This window comes from Melospiza melodia, chromosome 4, assembly GCF_035770615.1.
Source record: "Melospiza melodia melodia isolate bMelMel2 chromosome 4, bMelMel2.pri, whole genome shotgun sequence".
NCBI classification, from domain to species: domain Eukaryota; kingdom Metazoa; phylum Chordata; class Aves; order Passeriformes; family Passerellidae; genus Melospiza; species Melospiza melodia.
This window is the reverse complement of record NC_086197.1, coordinates 57,186,510-57,211,090: the sequence shown is the minus strand read 5'-3', so window position 1 is coordinate 57,211,090 and position 24,581 is coordinate 57,186,510. Positions and strand designations below refer to the sequence as shown.

At 48.2% G+C, this 24,581-nt stretch overlaps 1 protein-coding gene across 2 annotated transcripts in view; it reads left to right on the top strand.

Annotated features, from left to right (window-relative positions):
• The window catches only part of ARHGDIB (Rho GDP dissociation inhibitor beta), a 44,860-nt gene extending 20,432 nt beyond the window's left edge, over positions 1 to 24,428 (top strand). Inside the window, exons 1-6 of one of the 2 annotated variants that reach the window (XM_063154774.1) lie at positions 15,834 to 15,996; positions 19,311 to 19,499; positions 20,062 to 20,145; positions 21,002 to 21,078; positions 22,756 to 22,819; positions 23,765 to 24,428. In XM_063154774.1, the coding sequence (XP_063010844.1) occupies positions 19,322 to 19,499; positions 20,062 to 20,145; positions 21,002 to 21,078; positions 22,756 to 22,819; positions 23,765 to 23,964 (603 nt within the window). In that variant the 5' untranslated portion in view covers positions 15,834 to 15,996; positions 19,311 to 19,321 and the 3' untranslated portion in view covers positions 23,965 to 24,428. Of the gene's footprint in view, positions 1 to 15,833; positions 15,997 to 19,310; positions 19,500 to 20,061; positions 20,146 to 21,001; positions 21,079 to 22,755; positions 22,820 to 23,764 lie in introns of those variants that run through there. The other variant, XM_063154773.1, reaches the window with a different exon arrangement.
• The last annotated feature ends 153 nt before the right edge of the window (positions 24,429 to 24,581 follow it).

Below are 24,581 nucleotides of genomic sequence, written 5' to 3'. Positions count from 1 at the left end.
TTGCTGCAGAAGTTTGCCCCATAATTTAGGTAAAATTGGAAGTTTAGTGCCAATGATGGAGTTTTTTAATAGCTAGCTTTGGAATAGCATTGCTGAGGTTTTTGCTTACTGCTTCAGGACCTGACTACTACAGGAGCCATGAAGACACATGTATGACTTAGAGAAATATCCTGTCCTTGGGAATCACCATGATATACTTCACCTGTTCTCATACTTGTGCCTAAGCATTACCTTTGGAACGCTGATGGATGTGGGACGCTGGGCTGGAAGGGTCCTTTGTCTGCGTGGAGCTGCAATTAGGGCCCAACATTTGTCAATACCAAACTCATGGGAAATAGCACAAGATTGTTGCAAGATTATGCAGAAGGCTAAGGCATCACACTGGAGACTACCTTTTAGGCAGAAGTTTATTTCACAAATTTCTCAGGATTTAGAGGAATAAAGCCTGTAACTTTGCCCAGGATATGCCCACTTTGGTATTTTTGAGCATTATATTACATGTGGCGACCCCACTTCACCACACTGTACATGACCCAAACTCCACAGGGGATAAATAGTTATCAAGGAGCAATTTCTGTTTAGGAGACATGTCTCCTGTTTTAGACAGCAAAACTGCTGCACTCTGAGCCTTTTGCTTCCTTCCCAGAGAGGACAGCTATAAGTCTCACCAGTGCCCAAAGAGAAGCAACCAGCCCTTCATCAAATTTTGTGCTAATTAGTACGCCATTAGTAATATAATGGTCTGAACAAGTGCAATTATGGATAAAAATAAATGTAACTGCTTTCTTTCTTCCTTGAAGTCACGTTTTCCCCATGACTATTATATATCTCCTATCTCCAGGTGATGTAATCGCTGATGGAATTAACTTCAGGATTTGGTTCTAAAGACTAATCTCATTAGGTCACCATAGTACTCTGGCTTAATCCCCAACATCACCTGCCGTGACACTCTGGACTTCTAATCTCAGCACTATAAATGTCATCAAAGATTTCTTTCCTTATTCTAAAGAGAGTTCATTCCTTTATCCTGAAATAGCCAGAGCATTGGAAAGCAAATCCTTATATACAAGGAGAAAGATCATCTGAGCAATCCTCCTGTGTCACTTCCACATCCATGTAAGGTGAAGAGCCATATTTCTGTATGCGTGGCAGTCTGGAAATACTTCATCCAGAGCATCTTTCCATCTGTGGTGGCAGTAGGATGGTTCCAAATGATGGCACCTAGAGGCAGGCTAGTTCTTCTGTCGCTTGTGGTCAGGCTTCTGTCTCAGCTGTAATATCCCAAGCAGGAGACTGGACAGGTTCCAGCAGCCCCAAATGGAGCAGCAGATGGTTGTGTCTGAAGCTGCAAAATGCACAGATGCTATTCCCCCGCGTGTAACACAACGCTTCCTAAGCACACTCTGTGCCCACAAACACAAGGACCAGCTCAAACCCTGGAAGTTACTTATTTGGCTGCCTTCTCTGCAGTGCCTGAACAGTTGCCCAGTATTTACAGCTTTTTCTTTTTTCCTCACAGCATGGTGGCAGGACAGGCAAACACTGTCACCTTCTTCTTTAACAGAATGAGAATGGAAGTGCAGTGATAGGTATGACCTGGACTGCACTGCTGGCAGGAGAGATGAAATCTTTTGACTCACAGATTTTTAGGGCCAAACTGAGAGATAAAGGCATTTTGCCTCCAAAACAAAGACAGAATTTTGTCCCTTTCTGTTACTCAGTATGGGAGGAATTCAGATGATACTGCCCTACAACAAAATGCTTTGCATCAGAAAGCTGCTCCATAGCATGTCTGCTAATGTGCCAAAGTCTATTACTATGTCTCTTTCTCAGATGCAATTCTTACCAGTAGGTTTGTCTGTCTCAGTGCTAGACCCCACTCCTGAACTAAGAGGGACATGCATCCACTTTTAAGCACCATGTTACTTGGCGCCCTTCTCAAGGGCTACTCCCAAAAGTACAACAGAAAAAACAAACCAGCTAACAGATTTCCATCACGTAGGACTGACATCCAAAACTTGAAAGATGTATTTGTGCTCCATCTCCTGCTGAATTCCTGCCCTGCTTCAATAACCTCTGCTGTGCACTGGCATGTTACCTTAACAACAAATATGTCTTTGAGAGTCAAAACCTCTTGAGTCCTCGAGTCCACATTTTGTCTCCAACTTCACTCAGTAGAGAAATAGCTAATGGGAAGATTCAGCCCTTGAAGTTTCTTTTGTTTCTTTTTGCCCCAATCTGAAGTAGTTGTATCCATTTACCAGATATTCAATAACCCAGGATTTGGTAGGAAAAAGGATCTGCCCAAATCACACTTCATCCACTCTCACCTGCATGAATTCAATAAAGAGCACTCAATGAAACTTTTAGCTAGGGACATTTCTAACATTAGGGACAATTCTAACTTCTTCCCTTCTAATCTCCCTCTACTTCTAATTCTCTCCATGCATCACTACAAAATGACAGAGGATGGAAAGCAACCTTAATGCCACACAAAATCTTTCCTCTTGCCACTGAAATCAAGCTGCCTTCCCACCATGGAGCTGGCGGGACTTGCTTGCCACCATTAGAGTCAAAGAATTTTCCATTCATGCTGGAGTGGGCCCTGTCCCAGAGCATGGAAACTGCTCCAGTTCCCACACCTTGGGAACAAACTGCCCCCACACACAGCCAGACAAGCACCCCAGGATCACAGACATGATAGAAATGCCAATGGCAGCTTCTTCCCATGGGAATTTCACAGCCTTTTGTCTTACCATACCTGGTTACTTGGGATAGTCCTTGGTACCAGATCAAACAGGTGGCTTGACAAAGGTTCTGAGTCTCCTCTAGATCTCTGCAAGTGCTCTGCTGCCTTCTCCCAGTGTTTCCTGGTCTGCCAGAGCTCCCTTGCTCCTGCCAGCAGCAGCACACAGCTCCTGGGCAAGAGCTGATGGCTGTGGGTGCAAAGACTGTTGAGGCATAAGATCCTCTGCCATGCACTTCCTCTGCTCCCTCCTCTGACGAGGTGTTACCTAATTGCCCCTGACAGCATTTCTGCTCAGTCAAGGGCTTAATCCTCTAGGTAAGAGCTTTGCTGGCATCTGAATGCTAATTATACTTAATACACATTAATGGGCTTATCTCAGTTGCGTCAGAAATCCCACCTCGGGGTTGTTGGCCAGGTTAATCATCCTTCTTTTAGTTTTATTTAAATTCAAAGGGGCTTGGATACGGACTGACGAATGCTGACTCTTTAATCTGCTCCATCCTTAATCTCTGACTCCCTGTGGAAAATGTCTCTGGCAGATAATGTAGATGCATCACTTGATCTTCTTTTCTCTTTTCAGACCGTTCTGGTTCTGGGGTAGGAACTTATCTTCCCCTGTCCAAAGCTTTCAAAAATACAGGTTCCTCCGTGTGCACTCGTCTTACACGGCCTCAGGGTGTCAGACACAGAACCTCCATGAGCCACGGCCCTCCATGCAGACACTCTTCTGTGAGTAGAGAGGAACCAGAGGGAAACATCCTTGTGCTCACATTATCTTTATGGGTTTCTTGCATGCTCAGATCTTGGCCTCAGGAGAGCCACCTGCACCATCCTTTCAGGCTTTTGTCAGGGAGTATCAAATCCAGAGCCTTTGAGGAGTCTCACAGCTCCAGCCTCAATTGCTTGACAAGGCTGATCATAGTGATGGGAAGAAGTCCATGCAGGTTCATCCTTTTCTGCTCCTGTGTCTTACACAGGATTTCAAGTCTTTTATTCTGGCAGCAGTTTTAAGACCAAGAACACGTGAAAGAGGATGCACTCTAAGAGACAGAAACTCATTTCCAGTAGAACTATATTCCCAAGCGGGGATCACTGGAAAGGCTATCCCAGTTGAGAGAAGAGATTCAGTGACAGCAGAGGTACAGCACCATGTTATGACCTCCTCATTGCTGTGCCCTGCAGGTGTGGCTGGGCACTGGGGCAGGGAACACCAGCTGCCTGTCCCAGCTGCTCCCTGGCAGCCCCCCAGTGCTGCTCTCAGCAGGCTCAGCCAGGGGGGTTCAGGGAGCCCCAGGCCAGGGGTGCCCAGCCCAGGGGTTCCTCAGCAAGAAGAACTGATCAGCCTCTGCTTGTACAGCCAGGTTTGAGACAAACCCCTGCAGCAGCACCTGCCCTAATGATAGAGGAAATAAAGCAACCACGCAAGAATCACATCTCCCTCTCCCAGCTACTCGATCTGTTCACACCCTCCAAGCACCAACATCCAAACTTTTTCCCCCATGGAGTTTTATCTGGACTTTTCTCTCCCCTAGGTTTTTCAGTCAGTTCCTTTTCCATCCCACTGCCCCCCTTGCTATCGCCTTGAGCTCCCAGGGAACACTCACAGTGCCAAGGGCTCCTCTTGCAAATCATTCAACTCCCGTCCTCCAGCCTGGGCAGGAAGAGTCTCGAGGTGTCCCTTGTCCTCCAGATATACCCTGCCACCAGGTGACATCAGGCCATCCCTCGTGGGCGGTGTCTGCATGGCAGGGCTGGAAGGGGGGAGCGCTGTGGGACCAGGGCTGGGCAGGCACAGCTCCGGCAAGGTCTGGAGGAGCAGCAGAGCCTCAGCACACTCCTGAGGGGTGATGCGCCCCTTCCTGCAAGAATGTTGTGGTTTCTCTGGAGCTTCTAGGGGACATCTCTGGAGAAGCAAAGAGAAATAGAGAAATAACCTTCCCTTTGAGGGGTGCTGCTTCTTGGAAACACAAGTGTCTGCACATGCCAGGGAAGAGAGAATTCCCTATCCCTCTCCTGTGCTGGTGAATGCCTGGAGGGGTTTCCAGTGAACCTCTCAGAGGAACTGCAGGGGTGAAGACACACCTTACAGAGCCATGCACACAGCTAGCCCAGTGCCAGCAGGGCTGAGTCCGCTCAAGGAGTCCTAGGGAATGCTGCTGAGGTGCTGCAGGGCTCAAGGGAAGCAGATGGGAAGGCAGGGGCAGAATGGAAACCTTTGTGTTGCACGTGGGTGGCCAACCAGTCACTCCTGAGGCCCAAGGTGTTGGCTTGAGGGAACAGCCAGGTCTCATCTGGGTACCAGCACCATTGTCACTGGGAGGGGCCCTCAGAGGCAGAGCTCAGGCCATTCTCCACCCCACCAAAACTCCATGTGTGGCAATGCACTCTGTTTTATACCCAGCCCTTGGTATCTCCCATGTGTTCTAATAGTCTGCTGTAACTGCCTGGAATATCAGTGTCAGAGATGGGGAAAGAGTTGGTGGAGTCTCAGGGTGAAAAGAGAAGGTCCAGTGTCCTGCAAAAAGGCGCTGGGAGATCATCCTCATCCTCAGCTGCAGCAGTGCCTCAGCCATGGCCTGTAACCTGTTAACCACAAGGCTAACAACCCTCAGGGGCTCTTGGCCCTGGTGAAGCACCTCACTCTTACCCTTGTTGAGCATCCTCCTCACTGCACAAGATCAGGCCTGGCAGGACTGAAAATAATCCCAGTAAATGGAGCAGCAGCAGGAGAACCAGAGCAACACAAGGGCAGAAGGAAACCAAAGTGTGGGGTTGTTTATGATGGATGGGATTTGTGTTCGGGTGAGGATGGAGGAGGGGATTTTGGAGCAGCCAAGCCAGCAGGGGTGTGACTGTGTGTGGCCAAGAAGGGACAGTCTCTCACTGATGTGACAGGCCCTGGCAGGGAACACCAGTCCAGCACTGCACTGGTGCTGAGCAGGAGTCCCATAGCTGGGGCCTCTGACCCTTCAGATGCTGAAGTTAGACAAGATAAATCCTTCAGTGAGACTCTTAGCTTACATTAAAACAAATCAATGAGGTCCTAGCCCTTGAGTGGGCACTGAGAAGCTGGGAAGTAAATCCTAGCTGCAGCTGAGAGGCTTTCAATCTAGTAGAGAAGGAGAAAACACACATTCCCACACATTTGAGACAATCACACAGCTTTCAGAGGCTTGTGCAGTAATTTGTGGGCACAGGAAAGAGAATGGGGGCAGCATCTTGTTGGCATCCTCTCTTTCCCTGTGATGACTAGAGCTTGTATACAAATGTTGGAGATTGATTGCACTCATCCTCTTCTGACAGCAGAAGTGATTACTGTGGGCAGGGACCTGCTTGTGTGGATATAAAGAGGTGCAGCCTGCTGGCAGCAGACTCCCTCCCATCCCTGCTGCTCATTCCCATGCCTCCATCTGCTGCAGACAGGTTTCCAGGGGCTCCCCCTCCCCTTCTGCCTTCTTCTGTGTAGGTAAAGTTGCTGGGGAAATCAGCTGTACAGCCCTGTACTGCTCTTTCCTGAGGCTTCAAAATTTACATATGTTCAGGCTGTTTGTTTTCAAAATACTCCCTTTGTTTTCCTGTTTTCCCAATGAAATCTGTCTTGTTTCCCTTTAACAAAAAGTGGACTGTGGGAAAAAAATATTCCATGGTGTCACATGAAGATATTTTTTTTACCACTGACAAAACATGACAGAAACTCCCTAAAGGGCCCCACTTCTCATGTTCTTTCTTATCTCCCAGGATTATCAGTGCTCTCTCTCCATCCATACTCTTTCTCCCTCCCCCTCACAAATTGGGTGGCATTTACTTTGCAGAGTTGTGGGTGCTTCCTTTTAGAGCAGCTTCCTTTTAGAGCAAGAGGCACCTGCTTCTGTTTGTGCCTGGCTGCTGCCCCAGATGGGTGACAAGTCCTGCCCAGGGACTGAGAGCCCAATCCCTGTCCCTCCCTGCCCAGGCCTTTCTCCCCCAGGAAGGCCAGTGCCAACTTTTTGGGCCACAGCAGCTGCCATTGGATCCAGAGCAGAGGTGCACCAGAAACCATGGTGTCCAGGTGGTAGCAGGAGTGCAGTCCTTGTGGCCTCAAAGGAAAACTCAGGAGCTTCATCACCTCCAGCCAGATTATATTCTGTTCCAAGGAATCAGTTAAAAAACATCTCCAAGGTTTCTGACCCTATTTATGAGCTGGTGTAGCCATGGAAACAGTAGTTATGCCAGAAATAGCAGCTCACTTGAATGACAAAGAAAACACAAGTTTACAAGACAGTGATTTTTCCAGAGGCTGACTGGGCTCATGGGACTGTGGGAGGAAATCCCAGCTGAGGCACAGACTCAGGGACGCAGCTGATAAGGGCTGCGGTCGGCGTGGGCCACAAGAACTTTTGAAATGTATCTCTACAAGCTTGTGCCACGTACTTGGGAGACTTTGTGCATTATTGATAGAGATTTATCACTTGCCACAAAGATATACCTAAGTGGAAGTGAGAAGAGAATTAGGCAGGCAGTAAAATGTTGGTTTCCCTCCTGAAGACAGGCAGCCTACCAAGAGCCTCTGGATCCCAGGTGAAGGAACCATGGTAGGACCTGGATTTAGAATGGCACTGGCTGTTGGTCTCACAGAAGATCAGTGAGGTTGTCATGTCAACAGTGTTTTGGTGAGAAGCCTGCAAATGAGGACTCAGAGGCTGTAATCCTCCCCCTGCAGTGCTGACCATGCTCCTACGCCTCATGCCATTTGTGCTAGTGTAGAAAAGAGGGACAGATACAGGGGACTGGGCTTTCCCTGCACAGATATTTGGTTGTTTGACTGCATGCAAATCAGTGCATTAAAAATGCAGAGAAGAAGGCATGCTCGTGGAGAGTTTTATCATTTTTCCTTTGGGAAATCTCGCACAGTTATTTTGGTGTTGGGATGAAAGATCCATAACAGCCTGCAATAAACAGGGTGTGCTGACTTTGGGAATCTGTGCCTGCTGCTGGATACAAAAGCTATGTTCAGTGTCCCTGAGCTCAGCTTGCAGAAGAGCCTGATCTTGATACTCCCACTCATACTCTGGAGGCTTCCCTGGCAATAGGGCAGAGAGCAAAGAGGCTGAGATCTGTTTTTCCACTGCCAGGGCTGGAGAGCGAGATTTCCAGGACCAACCTGTAGAAAAGAATCCTTTGAGGAAATATGAATTAAGTGATAAGGTTTTTCTGAACCATCAGCAATGGCCCTGTCTGTGCTACAAACTGGGTATTGGGGACATAACTAAGTCCTCAAGCCAAATGGCCACTGCAAAAGCTTCTGCAGGAAAAATGAAGTCCCTGCTTTTCTTAATTGGTCAAGGGTGCTCTACTTGCACATGTTAGAACATCATTACAGGCCCCAGGCTTCCAGGCACAAATGCTTTAGGACACTCTGAGGCTTTTTATAGCAGATGATATAAAGCCATGTAGTCTGTCCTACACTTCATTAGTTACCAGAGTTATATTTTCTTCTCAGCAGTGAGTCTGGCCTTTCTTGGAACAGATAGCCAAGCCTTAGCATCTCACACTCACAAGACTGCTGTTAGCATGATTTTAGTAACTTACAGAAACTTTTCCCTGATTAGCATAAATAAAAGGAAAACCAAAAGAAATACCCCCGCCCCTCTCTCTCTCTCTCTCTTTTTTTTTTTTTTTTTTTTTGATAGCTCTTTTTACCATCAGATCTCAGGAGACAGAACTACATTTTTATCATTCTTATTTGTAAATATGAAAGAGATGGTGGAGAGAAAGTTCATGGACCTGCAGATAAGACTCAGTCATGCAGGCATCTGCTGAGGAGACTGATGCTCTTGGCCATGCAGCACAAAAAGCTCAGTGTTTCTAACTGCTTTGTGATTCATTGTCTAAGAGCATCCCCATGCTCATTGCAAAGCTGTCCCGAGAGAAAGCAATATCATTAGTGAGCATCCTTTCTGTGCACTCACTTTGCTTAATGTCTGCATCCAGGCTGTTGGTAATGACACAATAGGAATTACTTTGTTAGATTGTTTTATAAAGCATCCTTTCTTTCTTATTTTCGCTCTACCCACAATTAAAATATCTGCTTTTTTCATTTATAAGATTATTTTTCTCCTGAATTACATGTACAAGCTCAACATTAATATATTGAACAAAAATTTCTCATTTTTCCCTTTTTTATCAAGCCCAGGTAGTTAATGTGGTTATCTATGTGACTGCTATAAATCACAGTTTGTGATTGCCCTTAAAAAAATCACAGTTTCCATAGTATTGTCTCAAGACCCTTATTCAGATTTTTCTTTTCTCATAATTGATTCCTTCTGTGTGAATTACATGCCATGTACCTGTGAACAGTGATTAAATGGTACACTAGCACTCTCTAAAATCACTCATTGAAATAAACAGAGAAGTAATACTGCCTTGTTAAAAAAAAAAAGTGTGTTTTTATTTAAATAGAAATCAGAAAATCAGATTGCTCCAGAGCTTTGTTCAGTTTAAAACAGTGTAGCAAATGATTCGGTGTCACTGGGCTAAGAAGCAGAAACTGTACACAAGTCAGCTCCAGATGTCTCCTTTCCTGACAGCTCTTTTTCTCATCTTTTTTTTTTTTCTTCTTCTTTTTGAATGATTGATTCTTTCTCCTTGGAAACCAGCAGCCCAATAAAGGAAGGCTTTTCCTAAACATTTTGTTAAAATGTTTCTTTCTTCTTCTTAAGGGGGCACATATCTTCCCATGGCTTTCACACCACGCAAGAGGCATTCTTCCTTCCTCCTCCTCCACATAAAGCACTGCTGTGCAATCTCATTCAGTTCAGCCCTTTGCCACCATTATTATGATTTTCTTCATGTAGCAGTTGAGGCTTTCAGAAAGAAATGATTGCTTCTGGGGAGCATCTCACACTCTCCTTGGGAACATTTGACTAATGGGCAGAGGAGGCAGCTCTTCTGCTCCATTATCTTGTCTCTTGGGGTGCTGCTCACCTCCCAGACACATGGATGCTAAATGCTGTAGCTGCCATGTGATAGCAGATCCCTGGTGGATGTAACTGCGGAAGAGAAAAAGCTAGGGGATCAAAATCTGAATAAATTAAAAAAATTATTTTCTCCTTTTATTGCTTAGGTGTACTGCTAATACAAAGCCTTCTGTTTTCCCCTCAGGATCTTGCACAACTGCAGAGCTTAATGTTGCAATGTTTGTTTGTTTGTTCATTTGGTTTTGTTTTTGATGGCCTTTCACTGTCAGATTCCAGCCTTTTTTTTTTTTAATTTAGATCCTCTACACTCTTGTTTCCCACTGGAGGCACACACTTACAAATTGCTTTGAAGCTTCTTATGGGGAGGATGCTAAGGATATTTCTGTGCCAAGGACCTGGAGTTGTAGTTTGCTTTCTGGTCCAGTCAAGCATCATAAACACAGCATAGAAGAAGTGAATTGTTTTGTAGTCATCATTGCATGTGGGGCATGCACATGTTGCACAAAGGATGTTCTGACAGTTTTGTATCCATGAAGATTTATTTGTGGGACACTGACAGCTGATGGTGTACTTCATGTCTTGGAATGCTGAAAGTTATTTCTAGAAAAAAAAAAAAAAGAAAATAAAGAAAAAGAAGGGAGAGAAAAAGGGGAAATTTCCCCCACTGGCCAGCTGTGAAGGGCAATGATGGGGTCCCATAGGAACAACCTCCTCTGAGGGCTCTCTCTGATGCTGCAGATGATGACAGTGAAAGTGACCAGTAGGATGATTTCTTTCCATGCTTTCCCTTGGTACAATTTCCATCAAGACCCACTTAAAACTTCTATGGTTTATTTCTGGGTCTATTTCTGTTGGATCTGGGAGGAGAAGGTTCATCATGTACAAATGTTGCACATTCATTGCTTGTTAATCTTATGTGAATATACAAAACTGGATAACATTTACTGAGAATTTCAATAGCCACTGGCTCTTCTGTTGAACACCACATTTGTTTTTCTCCTTTATATACTGAAGTCTGCAACATAAAAGAAAAATAAGGAGTGGGAGGAACAGCAATTCTCACAGCAGTTCTTGCACGAGAATCCACCATAATAACACTGTGGGGGTTTGTGGAGGCAGGGCTGTGAGAGCAATAATATGTGAACAGCACAAGTGCAATAAAGGAAAAACATTGCCACAGAGAGGCTGGTAATTATTGTCTTGTGGCTTTGAGAAATGCTATATAGCTGCAAGCAGCATGCCCTGAGTTACAGGGTATATAAGGCACCTAAGAGCTAGCCAGAGGCTGGACACAACCTGACTAGAAGCCATAAATTCTGGCATGCAATCAAGTTCCTTGTTGAGAGTACTGTTAACACAGGAATGTCAGGGCGCAGCTGGCAAGGGAGATTTCCCAAGGTCAGCAGAGGAGGAGAGGATGCCACAGCTCTCCTAATTTAGTCCCAGCTTCAGCTCTGGCTGTTTCAGAAGAAAGTCACAACACAGGGAGGAATGCTTGAATAAATAACTCCTAACACCCTGCTTGGTGATCAGCTTAGAACTGAGATTTGATTACACTTGCTGAGATTTGACCTTACATAACCACCTGTTTTCTGAGAGGCCCTAAAATAATCCAGTCCCCTTTTAAATCCAGCTCTGGTGGGTGACTTCTCTAGGACACCTTCACCTGCAGAACACTGACTTCTGCCATGGCACCAAGTGAGGGTTGGAGAGCAAAAGCTGCTTTCCTGCATGCCAGGCTCTGGAGAGCAGGGGATGCAGAGAAGACACCCCTGCTCCCCCATGACAGGGACCATCATCTTCCTTCACCAACGCCTGTGCTCTCATTCACCCCCTCCCACCAACTTAGCTCTCCCTCTCTGTCCTCATTGAGCTGCTCTGCCCATCCTCAGCCTTCCTCAGGCTAGACTCTGAAGGAAACTGGCTCACTTTTGCCCCTACCCTCTCATCCCCCACAAAATCCTTTTCCTTCCTCTGTCTTCCTGTTTCCCTTGCTTCCTCAGGGGATTGTGAAGTGACATGTGAAGTCTTTGCACACCTTCAGGCTTGTGACAGGGGTTATGGGATTAGCACTTTAACAAGCCTGAAAGCTGCTTAGACAAGTATTAAACTCCAATCTCTCCATCTTTCAAAGAAATCACTGCTGGAGGAGCTGAAGAGGTGGAACACACACTCATGTCTCCAGGGGTCAGCTCTTCATCCAGCTGAGAGCCCTCAAGTCCAGTGTCTAGGGTGTTTGAAAGGATTCTCATGCAACTTGGGGTTGGAAGACTGAGTTAAACCCTTACCAGAGGCTTTGTGCTGGCACCCCAAAGTGCCTTCTCTCTCCTTGCCCTCCATGCTGGCTCCCCTGCCTGACATTTTATCTAGCCTCCATCCCTTCCTTGCCTTCCCACCCCAAGGGCTGCACACTCCTTTGCAGCACTTTAGAAGGGGTGAGTAGCACCAGGGAAGAAGAAATTAGGCACCACCTCTCCTAGGCACACCAGGATCAACCTTACAATGCTGACTTCTAAATGCTGACTTCTAAGTGCTGACTTCAATGCTGACTTCTTCTTGCTCTAAAGTCCTGGGGCAACTTGTGCCTGTATTTTATTCAGAGATGAAGAGTTCATGCTTCATTGGCTGTATCACCCTGTTTATCCCACTTAACTGAGAGTCAGAGAAGGCAGTGCTGGGATTACCAGAGTTGGGTGGTACCTCGTGGTGCAGCGAATGCTCCCCACAAGGCAGGGAAAGCTCCTGTCTGAGCTCCTGGACCTGTCACCTTGCCCGGTTCCATCCCCTCGTGACTGCCTCGGGAGCAGATTACCTCCTCCATCCCTGCAGGGAAGGGATCTTTGCCTGCAGAGAGGGACACCATCTGGGGACACCATCTAGGGGGCACCCATGGCCAGAGCTGACACTTACCTTGCTGCACCTGCTGATGTGAACTTGCTGAACTGTGAGATTGTCTTCCCAGCATGTCACCTGTACCCTTCCTGGGGCTGTAGAAAGCTTGAGGAGGAGGCAAAACTCATGAAACTCATGACAGTGACAGCATTCAGCAATATTATTCACTAGACAGAAATCGTAGTTAGTAACTGTGTACTGAGTTCAGTGAAAATACAAATTAGTAGTTCCAAAAAAATCGTTTTACAAGAGCAGCATTAAAGGTATTACTCTGTTGAGACTCATAAAATTTCAAACATGGATTCCCTACCTGGACTGAAATTTATTTTTATTTTTCCCCTCTGAGCTTCCAGCCTGGTAAATTTCAACTCCAAATTAGACAGTTTTTGAATTTACAAGTAGGTGAAAATAAGAGATTCTAACAGGTAAAATTTTACTGGATTAGTCACTTTTAAAGGTCATAAAGTAGCTCTGTTCCTCAAATGCAGTGAGCAACCTGTTCCACAGAAGATGGAGATGACATTAAGCAGCACAAAGCTGCAATGCACCACCACTGCAAAAAGTTCAAATCTAGAAATACTGGATACCTAATGGCAGCAATCCAAATTCAAACAGGAAAAAAAAGCCTGATTTTTTAAAATCTTACTGTTTTTAAAAAAGTCAATGTTTATTGTTTCCAATAGGGTGCTACAGACATATATGACTGTTGGGAGTACAGGCTGTGTAATTGAAGGATATGCATTTAAAATTTTGCATAAACTTTTTGAAATAAACTTAGACACTAGAGGTTGATCACACCTAATATTGTGTTGTATTAATTGTACAATCAGTTGTTATCATGGGGTAAAACTAAATAAGACCTAATCACAATATTTTAAGTAAAAAATATTATTTTCCAGCTAAGAACACATTTGAAATTTTAGCATGTTTTTTGCAATAAAATAGGTACACTTTAGGAGTTGTCCCTGCCTCCTTCTGTCACAGACAAAAGAACTGGCTGGGGTTGGGCAATGTCTGCCAAGAGATGATCTTCATGGCATGGCATCAGTTTGCCACAGATTAAATACTCAGTGGCAGAGATTTGCTGTCAGTGATGTCCTGCTCCATTGTGGTTCAAACCTTTCCTTCCTTCCAGCAGAGCAGTGACGTGGTTCCCCAGCAGGATGCTGGATATGCTGACCCAAAGGATCGTGCCTGGCTTCTAGGTTCCCATCTGCTTGGCATGGTGTGATTCCAATGCCTACAGCTCCTTCTCACACTGCTTGTGAACAGGAAGAGGAGGCACAGAGCAATTACATGATGTCCCCATGATTACATGCTGACTAATTTCTAATTTAGGAGTAAAATCTGTTTCCCCTGCATGCTAGGCAGATGAAGCCATGTAGGTTGAGTGCACATACATATGGCGGCACACAGCTACACATCCCTATACCTTTATGCATATTTGTGGATGAACTGATCTTAATTTATGCTCACATGTGTTTAGAAACAGCATGTAAATAGCTACACAAAGGCACGTGCACTCTGGTGTTTAACTAAAAAGAAGCCCACAAAAGAGACCAAGCTAATTTCAACTGTTCTTCAGCAAGAATGATTGCAATAACACTACTTACAGTTGCACTGTACACAGTGGCTAAAACCAAGGGAATTTCAAACCAAGCATGAGTGAACAGGAACCTCAACCCACACCTCCTCCCAGCTAAACTGTGTTCAGTTTCTAAACTGAAATCAGAGACTTAGCAAAGAAACCAAGATGAGAAACTGCTGTACAAGACACAGGGGCTTCCTCAAATCTTTCCACAGTAAACACATCCAACTCTTCACAGCTTTGCCAGGCCAGGACTGCTTACGTGAACAATATGAGCTGCCATAAAGTGGCACTGTAGTTGAAAGAATTTGCTCTGTTCTTTCCTCATCCTCATCCCCATCCCACTCAGCCACTGGTGCTGGCATAAAGGTTTAGTCCCATTTGTCCATTATAAACAAGTATGGGGAAACCTATCTGGGTTGAAAACTCACCAATGTATACTCACACATTTGCTTACATCTCACACATTTGCTTACATGTTTTTTCCCTGGTACCATTTGAACTCATCTAACTACTGCATTCAAGTCAGGTCCCATGTGCTGGCCTAAGGGAAGGGTTAGTGTAGCAGTGAAAAGGAATGGCAGAGAATAAAATAATTTTTCTTGATGGTGAAACTAATTAATGGAAGCTTGAAATGTTTCTGAGGTTATAGCCCCTGATAAATGGGAATCCATTGTCAGACAGATATATGCTCTGTTTTTGCCTTGAAATTCATGAGGCAAGGATCGTTGTGCCGCCCATAACCTAAATGAAAGAAATATCTGGCTGGAAAAATCAATCCCCCCTGTTCTGCGATCTGTTAATCCCTGAAGAAGATCCCTTTCCCTCAGTTGTTTGCAACCTTTAAAATTCGTGTACAATAAACACTTTTAATGGATATGTGGATCTGGGCAGTGAATGTAAGCCCATTGGCAATAGATATGCTTTGCTTATTTTGCTGCTGTAAATGCATTAAGAGCAGTGTATCAGTCATTGCAGGCCCAGCTTTGTTGTTTGCAAACCAATGATCTAATTTGTGGTGCACTAAGGACGATGTACATGAGGGATTTTTGCGACTGATGAACTAAGTGGGCACTCCATGAGGGGCAAAGAAAGAGGAAATCTGCTGATATTTCACAAAGTAAGGGGTGTAAAATCTTTCTGATCATTTAAGCAACCCTGGGAAATGAGAGCTTTTTCTTCCTGAGGTAGCTGATCTTGGAAACTGCTTCTGTGAGAAGGGCTGGGAGTTGGGAACAATAAGCTGATTAAGTGCAGCAGGTTGCAGGAAAAATGAGGTTCATAAGAACCTCCATTTCCAACACTGCTTATCTTCCCACGTACGCAGGAATACACAACCCGATTCTCCGCATATTTTAATCGGTATAAATCAGCGCCACTTTTTGAAATCGACCACAATTACAGCAGGAAAATAAACAAAATAAAAGCCTGGGGAGGAAAACAAAGCCCTCACCCCCTCGCTCCCGGGCACAGCAGCCCGAAGCGGCGCACGGCGAGCACTCCCGCGTCCCCGGCCGGGCTCGCCTCCGCAGACAAAGCCCTGCGCACCTCTGCGCAAAAGGAGCGGGCGCAGACAAAGCGGGGCAGGCGGCGGAGCGCCGCAGCATGCGGGGCCGCCAGGGCTTCCTCTGCTGCGGGTGGGCTGCTGCTGCCGCCGCTCTTGGTTTTTTTTTTTTTTTTTCGCTGCGTGTGAGTGTTATTTTTTTTTTTTTTTTCTCTCTTCACCAACTTCCTTCCTGCTCCAACTGCCAGAGCTCGGGGCTGAGCGCTGACAGCAGAGGAGGACCCCGGCCGCAGGCGCCGCTCCGCCGGTGAGTGCGAGGGGCGGGCGGGGGCAGGGGCACGGACGGCGCGGCCCCGGCTCGCTCCCCGCGCTGCTCCGCGCCCCCGCTCCGGGGCTGGCGCCGGTGCCCGCTCCTGCCCGGGGCGGCGGCAGAGCCCTGCCCGACCCGAGCCGACCCGAGCGGGAAGCCAGGCTCCGCGCTGCCATGGGGCCGGGCAAGGAAGGGAAGGGCCCCGCGGTCCCGGGCTGTGCCCGGCGCTCTCCGGGCAATGGGCTCCCCTCTGCACCCCGGGGCTTGGGATGGGGAGGCCGGGGCTGGGGGCGCTGCTGAGTCCGGTGCGCTTCTCCCCCATCGCGGAAAATTACTTCCTCCCTGCTAAACCCGCTTCCTGGAGATTAGCCCTCGGCCAAGGGGTGGTTTGGAGAAGTGATGAGCAGACGGAGGGCAAGTGAAATGCTGTCCCTCTGACAGCCCTTTTTGTGCCCCGTGGAGGCACGGGGGGTGAGGAGGTGCCCACCCTCCGCCTTGTGACTGCCCCTCCTGCTGCAGGTGCGAGGGCAGCTGTCTGTCCGCGGCACTGGCTGAGCCCAGCTGCGGGGCTCTCGCACCTCCCGCCAAGGCGTGATTCCGTCTTTGCCTCCTGCAGCCATCTCTCGCTGCCAGGGACCCCTAGCCCTGCCCTTGCCCCCTCCCTGCTGTTTCACGGGTGCTGCCAGGCCTCAGGGGTGCAGGTGACGCAGGACCGTGGGCTGGAGCTGCAGAAAGGCAAGAAAAATGTAGCAGGGCAAGACACCAGGCACACAGATTTCTCCTCGCATATAACAGTGTAGGGTTAATTTTCTCAATTTAGTGAGGCTCTTGGTCTGAATGGGGGTTCCATATTAGGCTGGGCAGTGGCACAGAAACTCAGGAACCCCGACAGCAGCATGGTGTCTCTGGTGCCTGAGCTCAGGCATGTGTCTCAGCTTGCAGAGGGCACCAGCAAGTAGAGGCAGGAGCTGCTGAGATGGGAGCTTTCCTCTTGGTCACCGCCTGCCTTGGCGTTTGGCAGGAAGGCAACGTCAGGTCCATGGCTTGGGGAAAAATGCCAGAACTTGGTCTGATCGGTGCCATCCTGAGGCGCCTGTGAGCCAGCGGTTGTTCATCCCAGACAGTCTGGCTGCTCCTGTTCCCTGCAGGATCTTGCTGTTGGCATGGCAGATTGTCTGTGCACCTTTCTGGGAGGTTCAGAACCTAAAAGCATTCCCCCTCAAGTGAGCCACCCCCGGGGGCTGGCAGGGACAGTCTCTGTGGCATGTGTGGTGCAAAGGGAAGGTCTGAGTGATGAGGAGGAGCCAGTCCAGTCTGACTCTGCCTTTTCTCTGCATGAGATGCCTCTTTCCATCCCCTGTGATAAACTACAGGAGGTGGGCATGGGAGGATGGGGGCGGGCAGGCGCCTGTGCTCTGTGCTCGTGCTGGTGGCAGATGCAGCCTGGTGTTGTGGAGAGCTCGGGTCAGTGCTCAGACGTGCAGCTGGAGCCCAAGTGGGAGGCAAGGCTTGGCACTGGCTGTCATGGCTAACCACAGCCTCCTCCCATGCTGAACGTGGAATGGCACTGAGGGGATTGAGGAGCCTTCTAAGGTGACTCTGCTGGGGCCACAGAGTGCTGGGGCATGTGTAATTGCTGCTTTAGGGAGGGAGGTTTTGGTTTCCTATCTCGTGAACTCAAGGGCCTTTCCTATGGTATTTGGGTATTTCACACTCCTAGGTCTGGGCATGAACTGAGCCAGGGTTATTCAGCTGCTGGGACCTGTTTTTTTTCCCTGTTTGTTTGGGTTGAGATTCCCTTTTATTTCCCATGTGCCCATTCTGTACTAGTTCCTCATTCACCACAGAATTGCAAAGTTGTCTTGCAATGGCCATTTCCAATTAAAATACCTGACTGAATCTTCTTGTTTGTGTGCTGGTCAGTTCTTTTCTGTCCCTTTGCAACGTGCCAATGTACCACTCCTTGATTATTTTTCTTCCCTGCACTGGAATTGCTCTGAGAGGTCTGCATACTACTCAGAGTTGCCTGGTACCACTTGATGATTCACCTTAAACAGATGTTTTTTCTTTTTTTATTCTTTTGTGTGTGTGTTTCTTTTCTGTTTTAATAAATTGAAAAACTAATACATTAGCTCCCAGTTTAACTTTTGGGAGCAGGGGCAAATGTTAAGGCCACACAGCTGCAGAGAAGGACAAATGATTTGTTTGGAAAATTGCAAATAAGGAAGCAAAAGGGCACTTTTTAGTAGGGACAGTCTCAAAGAAGCCTGAGTGGAAGTGAACTGAATGATCTGTGTAGCTTGACCAAATCCTTTTGCTGCCAAAGACCAAGGAATGGCTTGCCCATGTGTGACAGCTGTACCAGGGCACTGCTCTGTTTTTCAGCCTTTCTCCCAGGAGTGGGAAGGTGGCTGGGACCATATGGCTGCCTCCTGGAGGCAGACACAGCACTGCTTACCTCTCCTGCCTGCCTCCTGTTCCCCATCCCATGCTCTGCCCCTTGGATGCTATTTCCCTGCTCTGGCTCCATTTGGGCTGCCAGCCCAGCAGTTTCGCTGCCCGTGTGCCATTCAGGACCAGCCCTGCTGACTGCGGCTCAGCTCTCCTGCCTCTCTCTCCCTCCGAGGGCGCCGCTGGAGCAGCACGGCTGTGCCTGCTCCTCTGGGCTCCATCCTGCTCCCTGCTCAGTGGGAAGGGCTCCTGCTGGGTGCCTGGAGCGAGCTGTTCGTGGGAGCGCAGGCAATGCCAGCAGATAGACTTTGCTGCCCGCTTCCTTGAGAGCTTCAGCTGACTTGCTAATCTAAGAAAGTGGCTGTCAGATATTCGACCTTATTGTGAAATGTGGCTTTTAACCCGTTATGAGAGGGTGAAGGAAACATCTGTCCTTGGCTTTATTCGTGTTTCTCTGCGCTCCGGCGTGTGGCAGTGGCTCTTTGTGCGAGCCCTGTACGATGGTTTGTAATTGCAGGGTTGCCGGCCACAACTGTGCTGCAGAGTGGCTGTAAATCACTCTGGCTTCAGCCTCGGCTCCCGCACCTCCTCCCTGGGAGCGAATAATGGTGTAGGTCTGCGAGTGCGCGTGGAGCCTGCAGGGAGAGGAGCGGGGGTAGGGGGGATCGTGTTGGAGCCAGAATATCAGCACAGCAGTGTCTGGGTTGCAGCCGATCGCCGTCGCCATTTGCCTGTAGGAATCCCGCTGTCTTGGGCGCTGGGTGGGTGCCTGCCTGTCAGGGCACTGAGCCGCACTGTGAGTGCCCCCATACTCCCAATCCACAGCAATCTCTCTGACTGCCCCCTCCTCTGTCACCCAGACCAAGCCACCATGACTGAGAAGACGCAAGAGCCTCATGTGGAGGATGATGATGATGAGCTGGATGGGAAACTCAACTACAAACCTCCTCCCCAGAAAACACTGCAGGAGCTGCAGGAGTTGGACAAGGACGATGAAAGCCTGGCTAAGTACAAGAAGTCCCTGCTGGGAGATGGACCTGTGGTAGTAGGTAGGCTGGGGCACACTGGCAGGGCGGGACTGGGGAAATGTACTGCAGCAGTGTGCTGTTGCTTCAGAGAAGAGGAATCCTGTTTGCCCAGGGACATGCACTGCTTGTGCTGGAGGACTGGGGATGGGCAGCTGGAAAGTTGCACATAAGGGAAGCACAGAAGATGCTCAGAGTGTTAGGAGTTAGGAGGATTACTGGGGAGTGCTGGCATCAGAAAAGAACTTGTGGTGGGAGGTGTGTGGGTCTCAGAGGACTTTTGGGGGTTTTGAAGGGGTCAGCCTATGCTGAAAGGTGGTCTTGTTGCTCAGAATGATCCTAAGAAGGAAATTTTCTGTGGTGGAAAGGCCACCTCTAGGTATTGTGATGGAGGCCAGAGGGATCCATGTGGCAGGACTGGGAAGACATGTGGTCCTGTTGTGCTAAGGAAGCCTGGCATTACTGGGTGTTTCATGAAATGCAGTTTCTATGTGGCAAGGCATCCCTGTTTCTTCAGTGTCATTCCGCTCTGATTGCATCTAATTTTGCAAGCTGACAGCTTCCCCCTGACTCTTCCTACCTGCAGACCCAACAGCTCCCAATGTGGTGGTCACTCGACTCACTCTGGTCTGTGACTCTGCTCCAGGACCCATCACCATGGACCTTACAGGTAGGCACAGGCTCTGCCCTTGGTCACAGAGGGGAACAACCAAAGGCCCTGGCATGCTCCAAGTCAAAAGAGAGTTTGTCCTTGGGATGCCACAGTGGGTTTTAGAGGAGCTCTGAAGTCATCTTAGCCTTGTTTCTTATTTTAAGGTATACACATATAAATAAAAAAGAAGCAGATGTAACAGAGGAAAATATTGAGGTATTTTCCTTCATCTAGACTGCTGTAGGAGCTCCTGGGTTTCTCTTGCCATCTCTGCTTGCTTCCTTTCAATGACACTTCATGAACACAGGGGATGTGCATGCATTTGGGTAGCAGGCTGTATTGAAACTTCAGAATCGAGCAATACTGCAGTTCCGGCTCCTGGGGCCATGGGGAGAGAGCCTTATAAGGGCTTTTCTGCAGAGAGAGGAAGCTGGGCCTAGAGAGGCAGAGAGGCTTCCTGTTCACCCAAAACCACCCAAAACCCCTGCGGGGCCCAGGCAGCCTTCCAAGCTGGGCAGGAGCTGTGGAACCAAGCTCTCACCAAGCCAGGCTGGGCATGGATGGAGCATACACACACTGCTGCATCTGCTCTGCAACAAGCCTGTGCATAGACGTCTTTGTGTACATGTTCTCAGACCTGTGTGTGCTCAGGCATTTTCTTCTGTGGGCACAGATACATATGAGCACCCAGGAATTTCTGTGTGTTTGGTCACACAACTCAATCTCACAAGGATGTCTGCATGCTCATTTTACAGGTGTCATCCTTTGAAGGGATGCTCACCTCTGGCAGCAGCCCCACTCCCATCTTCCCCCCTGTGCCTGGTCTCTCCTTGCTGAGACATCTCTAGCTAACACCTTGATTCTCTTCTTGCAGGTGACCTCGAAGCACTCAAGAAAGAGACCTTCGTATTAAAGGAAGGGGTGGAATACAGAGTTAAGATCCACTTCAGAGTGAGTTGTTTTCCATCCAGTTGCTTCTCATCAGTTGCTAAGGCTGGTCAGTGGCAGTCTGTCAGATAACCAGAGCCAGACAGAATGCCTGCCCAAAAGCTGAACACTTGCAAAGCTCCCCTAGCTTCAGATGTTGTTCTACCCAACAAGGGATGAGGTATTTCCAGGAAATAATTTCTGCTTGCTCATCCCTTGGAGGAAGTTGGTTTCTGTTTGCTCACACTGATAAATGAGTGGTTGAAAAGCCAGATGGGTAGTTTTGGCTGGGTTTGGTTTTGCTTTTTAGCCACTGGAAAATCTTTACTCCACACTAAGTGGAAATTAACAGGGGAGACAAGAGAAGAGAAGAGAAGAGAAGAGAAGAGAAGAGAAGAGAAGAGAAGAGAAGAGAAGAGAAGAGAAGAGAAGAGAAGAGAAGAGAAGAGAAGAGAAGAGAAGAGAAGAGAAGAGAAGAGAAGAGAAGAGAAGAGAAGAGAAGAGAAGAGAAGAGAAGAGAAGAGAAGAGAAGAGAAGAGAAGAGAAGAGAAGAGAAGAGGAAGAGAATGGCTACTCATGAAGTACTGATTCAGTCAGTGATACTGGGCTTCATGTACACATTAAGAAGATGTAATATTGTAGCACTTGGCTGAAGATGCCTGAATTCTTCAGGTTGTGATATACCTAAATGGGCTTATTTCACCCTCACTCCCATCAATCAGTGTGTCAGCCATTTCTTCTGTTTACAGCTGAAAATGGAGCTTGGCCACGCTGCAGTGTGGCATCCAGCACTGAACTGATCATCTCTGCAAGTGCTTACTTCAAAGCTGGGCTTGGAAGAGAAGGCAAAAAGGGAAGAAATAGAATTCTCCTGAGACAGATGAGGGAAGGTGTTAATACTGTGGGCTCTGTAGGGCAGATTTCCCTTTTTCTTTGAGGCTTGCTGTCTCAGAGATGAATGCCCCCCAATGCTCTCCCCTGAGACACCTCCAGCTCTCTTTTGTGCTGTGAAATATTTCCATCTGTATCTGTGCCTTGTTGACTGGAGACACCTGAAGCCAGACAGGTTATTCTAATTTTGTCCCTCAGTTCCATGGCTGGTAAGGGCTGGTACTGTGGGAATTCTACCCTGGAATGTAAAAGAATCTGTCCATGTTGTTTTCAGATTGAGTAGTGTGCACTGTGGGAAGGCAGTGTATGCTGGAGGGGAGGAGCAGCACTGGATACATCCAAGCTATCCATGGGAGATTTGAGTAAAGATTTATGAAAACTGTCCCTGTCTTTTGAGAAGAAACTTGCCAGCTCCCCATGGAGCTTAGAGAGCACCTGGGGGCTGCCCACCCATTGGGGCTGAAGGGATGACTCTAGTTACCCATGAATGGTTTCCAGTATGAAAATTATTAAACAGGAACTCCCTGCTTCACTTTTCTTTGTCCTCATCAGCATGTCTTGAGACCCTTACTGGTGTGCTCCAGTCAGCTTCACAGCTGGGCAAAGGACAGGGAAGTACAGGAGCTGCACAGAGGATGCTAAAGGTCTCCAGGTACCTATGGAGAAGTTGTTTAGGGACCTGTTCAATGTGCCCTGTGCTGAGGGTCCCTTCTGCTGGGAGCCAAGATGGGTATTGTCCTTCAGGAGGGGGAAAATCATCAGGTACAGAACCAAAGCTCCTCTCCTGACACTTCTGGTTCCTTCCTGCAGGTAAACAGGGACATTGTGTCGGGACTGAAATACGTGCAGCACACCTACCGGACGGGGGTGAAGGGTGAGTAAGAGCCCTGCATGCCCTGCACAGCACTGCTCCTGCCCCTGTGTCCCTCCTCTGGAGCAAGTGTTCTGCAGCTCTGGGCTGGGGCAGAGGCCCCCTTGCTCCCAAGTCCCACCCTGTGCTAACACTCAGGAGGTGACTTCTCAGCAGAGTGCCTGCTTCACCCAGGACAGTGGTTCCTTGTTCTGTGCACACTCAGTGTGAGCCAGCTCTGGGCTCTGTATGCTACACCCCTGTCTGCAGCAGCAAAGTCCACAGAGACTCTGCTTGGACAGTGCTTGCCACAGGTTGCCTCTCCATACAGAGCTCTTCTCCTCCCCTCCACCCCCTGTGCAGTTGTTCAGCCTGTGTGGAGCTTCCCACCCTCTGAAAGCTCTTCAGAAGCCTTTGGTAAAATTCAGACCTGCTCTGTGAAACTTCCCATTGTGTGCAGGACCCTGTATTTGCCCATGGGTTCTCCTCAGTGCTGCTGGGCTTGGACAAGGCAGAGAAAAGCCCCATTTTGCACACACACACCCCCCACATGCATTTTTGTGCAACCACCTCTGAGGCTTCAGCATCCTGTTCAGCACACATTGCCGGTGTCTTCTTACCAGTAGAGAGAAGTAGTGGGAAATCAAGGTAGATCTTGAGCCATATGCTGGGTGTACTCACAGCCAGAATGTTCAGCTTTCTCCCAAATTTCTCTCAAACCAGGACAACTACATGCATGTGAGAGTGCACAAACTGAGTTGCCTGATCACCTGCCCATCCATCTGTGTTATCCTTCCAGCTGTCCTTATGCTTCACTAACCCACTTTTCCCCCTGATTTTGCTCTCCTTTGCTGACATGGGCTGTTCCTTTCTCCCCCATCTCCTTTCTGCTCTTTTGCTCATGGCTTGCTCTCTCCCTCATCATTCCCCATGTGAGGGGCTTATTCCCTGTGGATTGTTTTCTCCTAGTGGACAAAGCCACGTTCATGGTTGGCAGCTACGGGCCACGGCCAGAGGAGTACGAGTTCCTGACGCCCGTTGAGGAGGCTCCCAAGGGTATGCTGGCTCGAGGCACCTACCACAACAAATCCTTCTTCACGGATGATGACAAGCACGACCATCTCACCTGGGAGTGGAACCTGTCCATCAAAAAGGAATGGACAGAATGAGTTCACCCAGTTTGCCTTCCCCCTTCCCGTCCCCTTGCCTCCTGCACCAGTCTCCAGGCCTTCGCTGCTTCTTCTGATACACTGAGAACAACCCAGCCACCACCCCATCATGACCATAATGGGTTAAATTGGGAAAGCACCTCCCTCCCTCTCCCCCAGTACTTCCTGGTGTTGTCCCCGTCTCTTCCATACCAACTCCAGTCCTGGAAGTGCCTTTTCGAGGAAACAAGATCACCTGGCAGGGGTGGACTGGTCCCTGGAAAATCCCTCTCTTGAGTTACACTTGCCATGTGCTCTGACTCATTGTAAAGGGTTACTTACCTCCCGTGATGGTCTCCTGGTCTGTGTCTGGTGCCCTACCCTGTTAAAATCCATCCTTGTGCAGGCAAAGCCAGTCAGGGGGAATGCAGCTAGATGCCGTAACAAGACTTCAGTGTCTGAAAATAAAACCAGTTTCTTTCTTCTTTTCTGCATGAGTGTCACATTCTTTTCTAGAGCATGTTTCTCAGTGATGTGTGTGTGGAGAATGCAGTATAGGAAGGCTTAAGAGCATATTTCAGCAGGGAAATAGCCCTCCTCCTTCAAAGCATCAGCCTTACTCTATAAGCAAATTATTT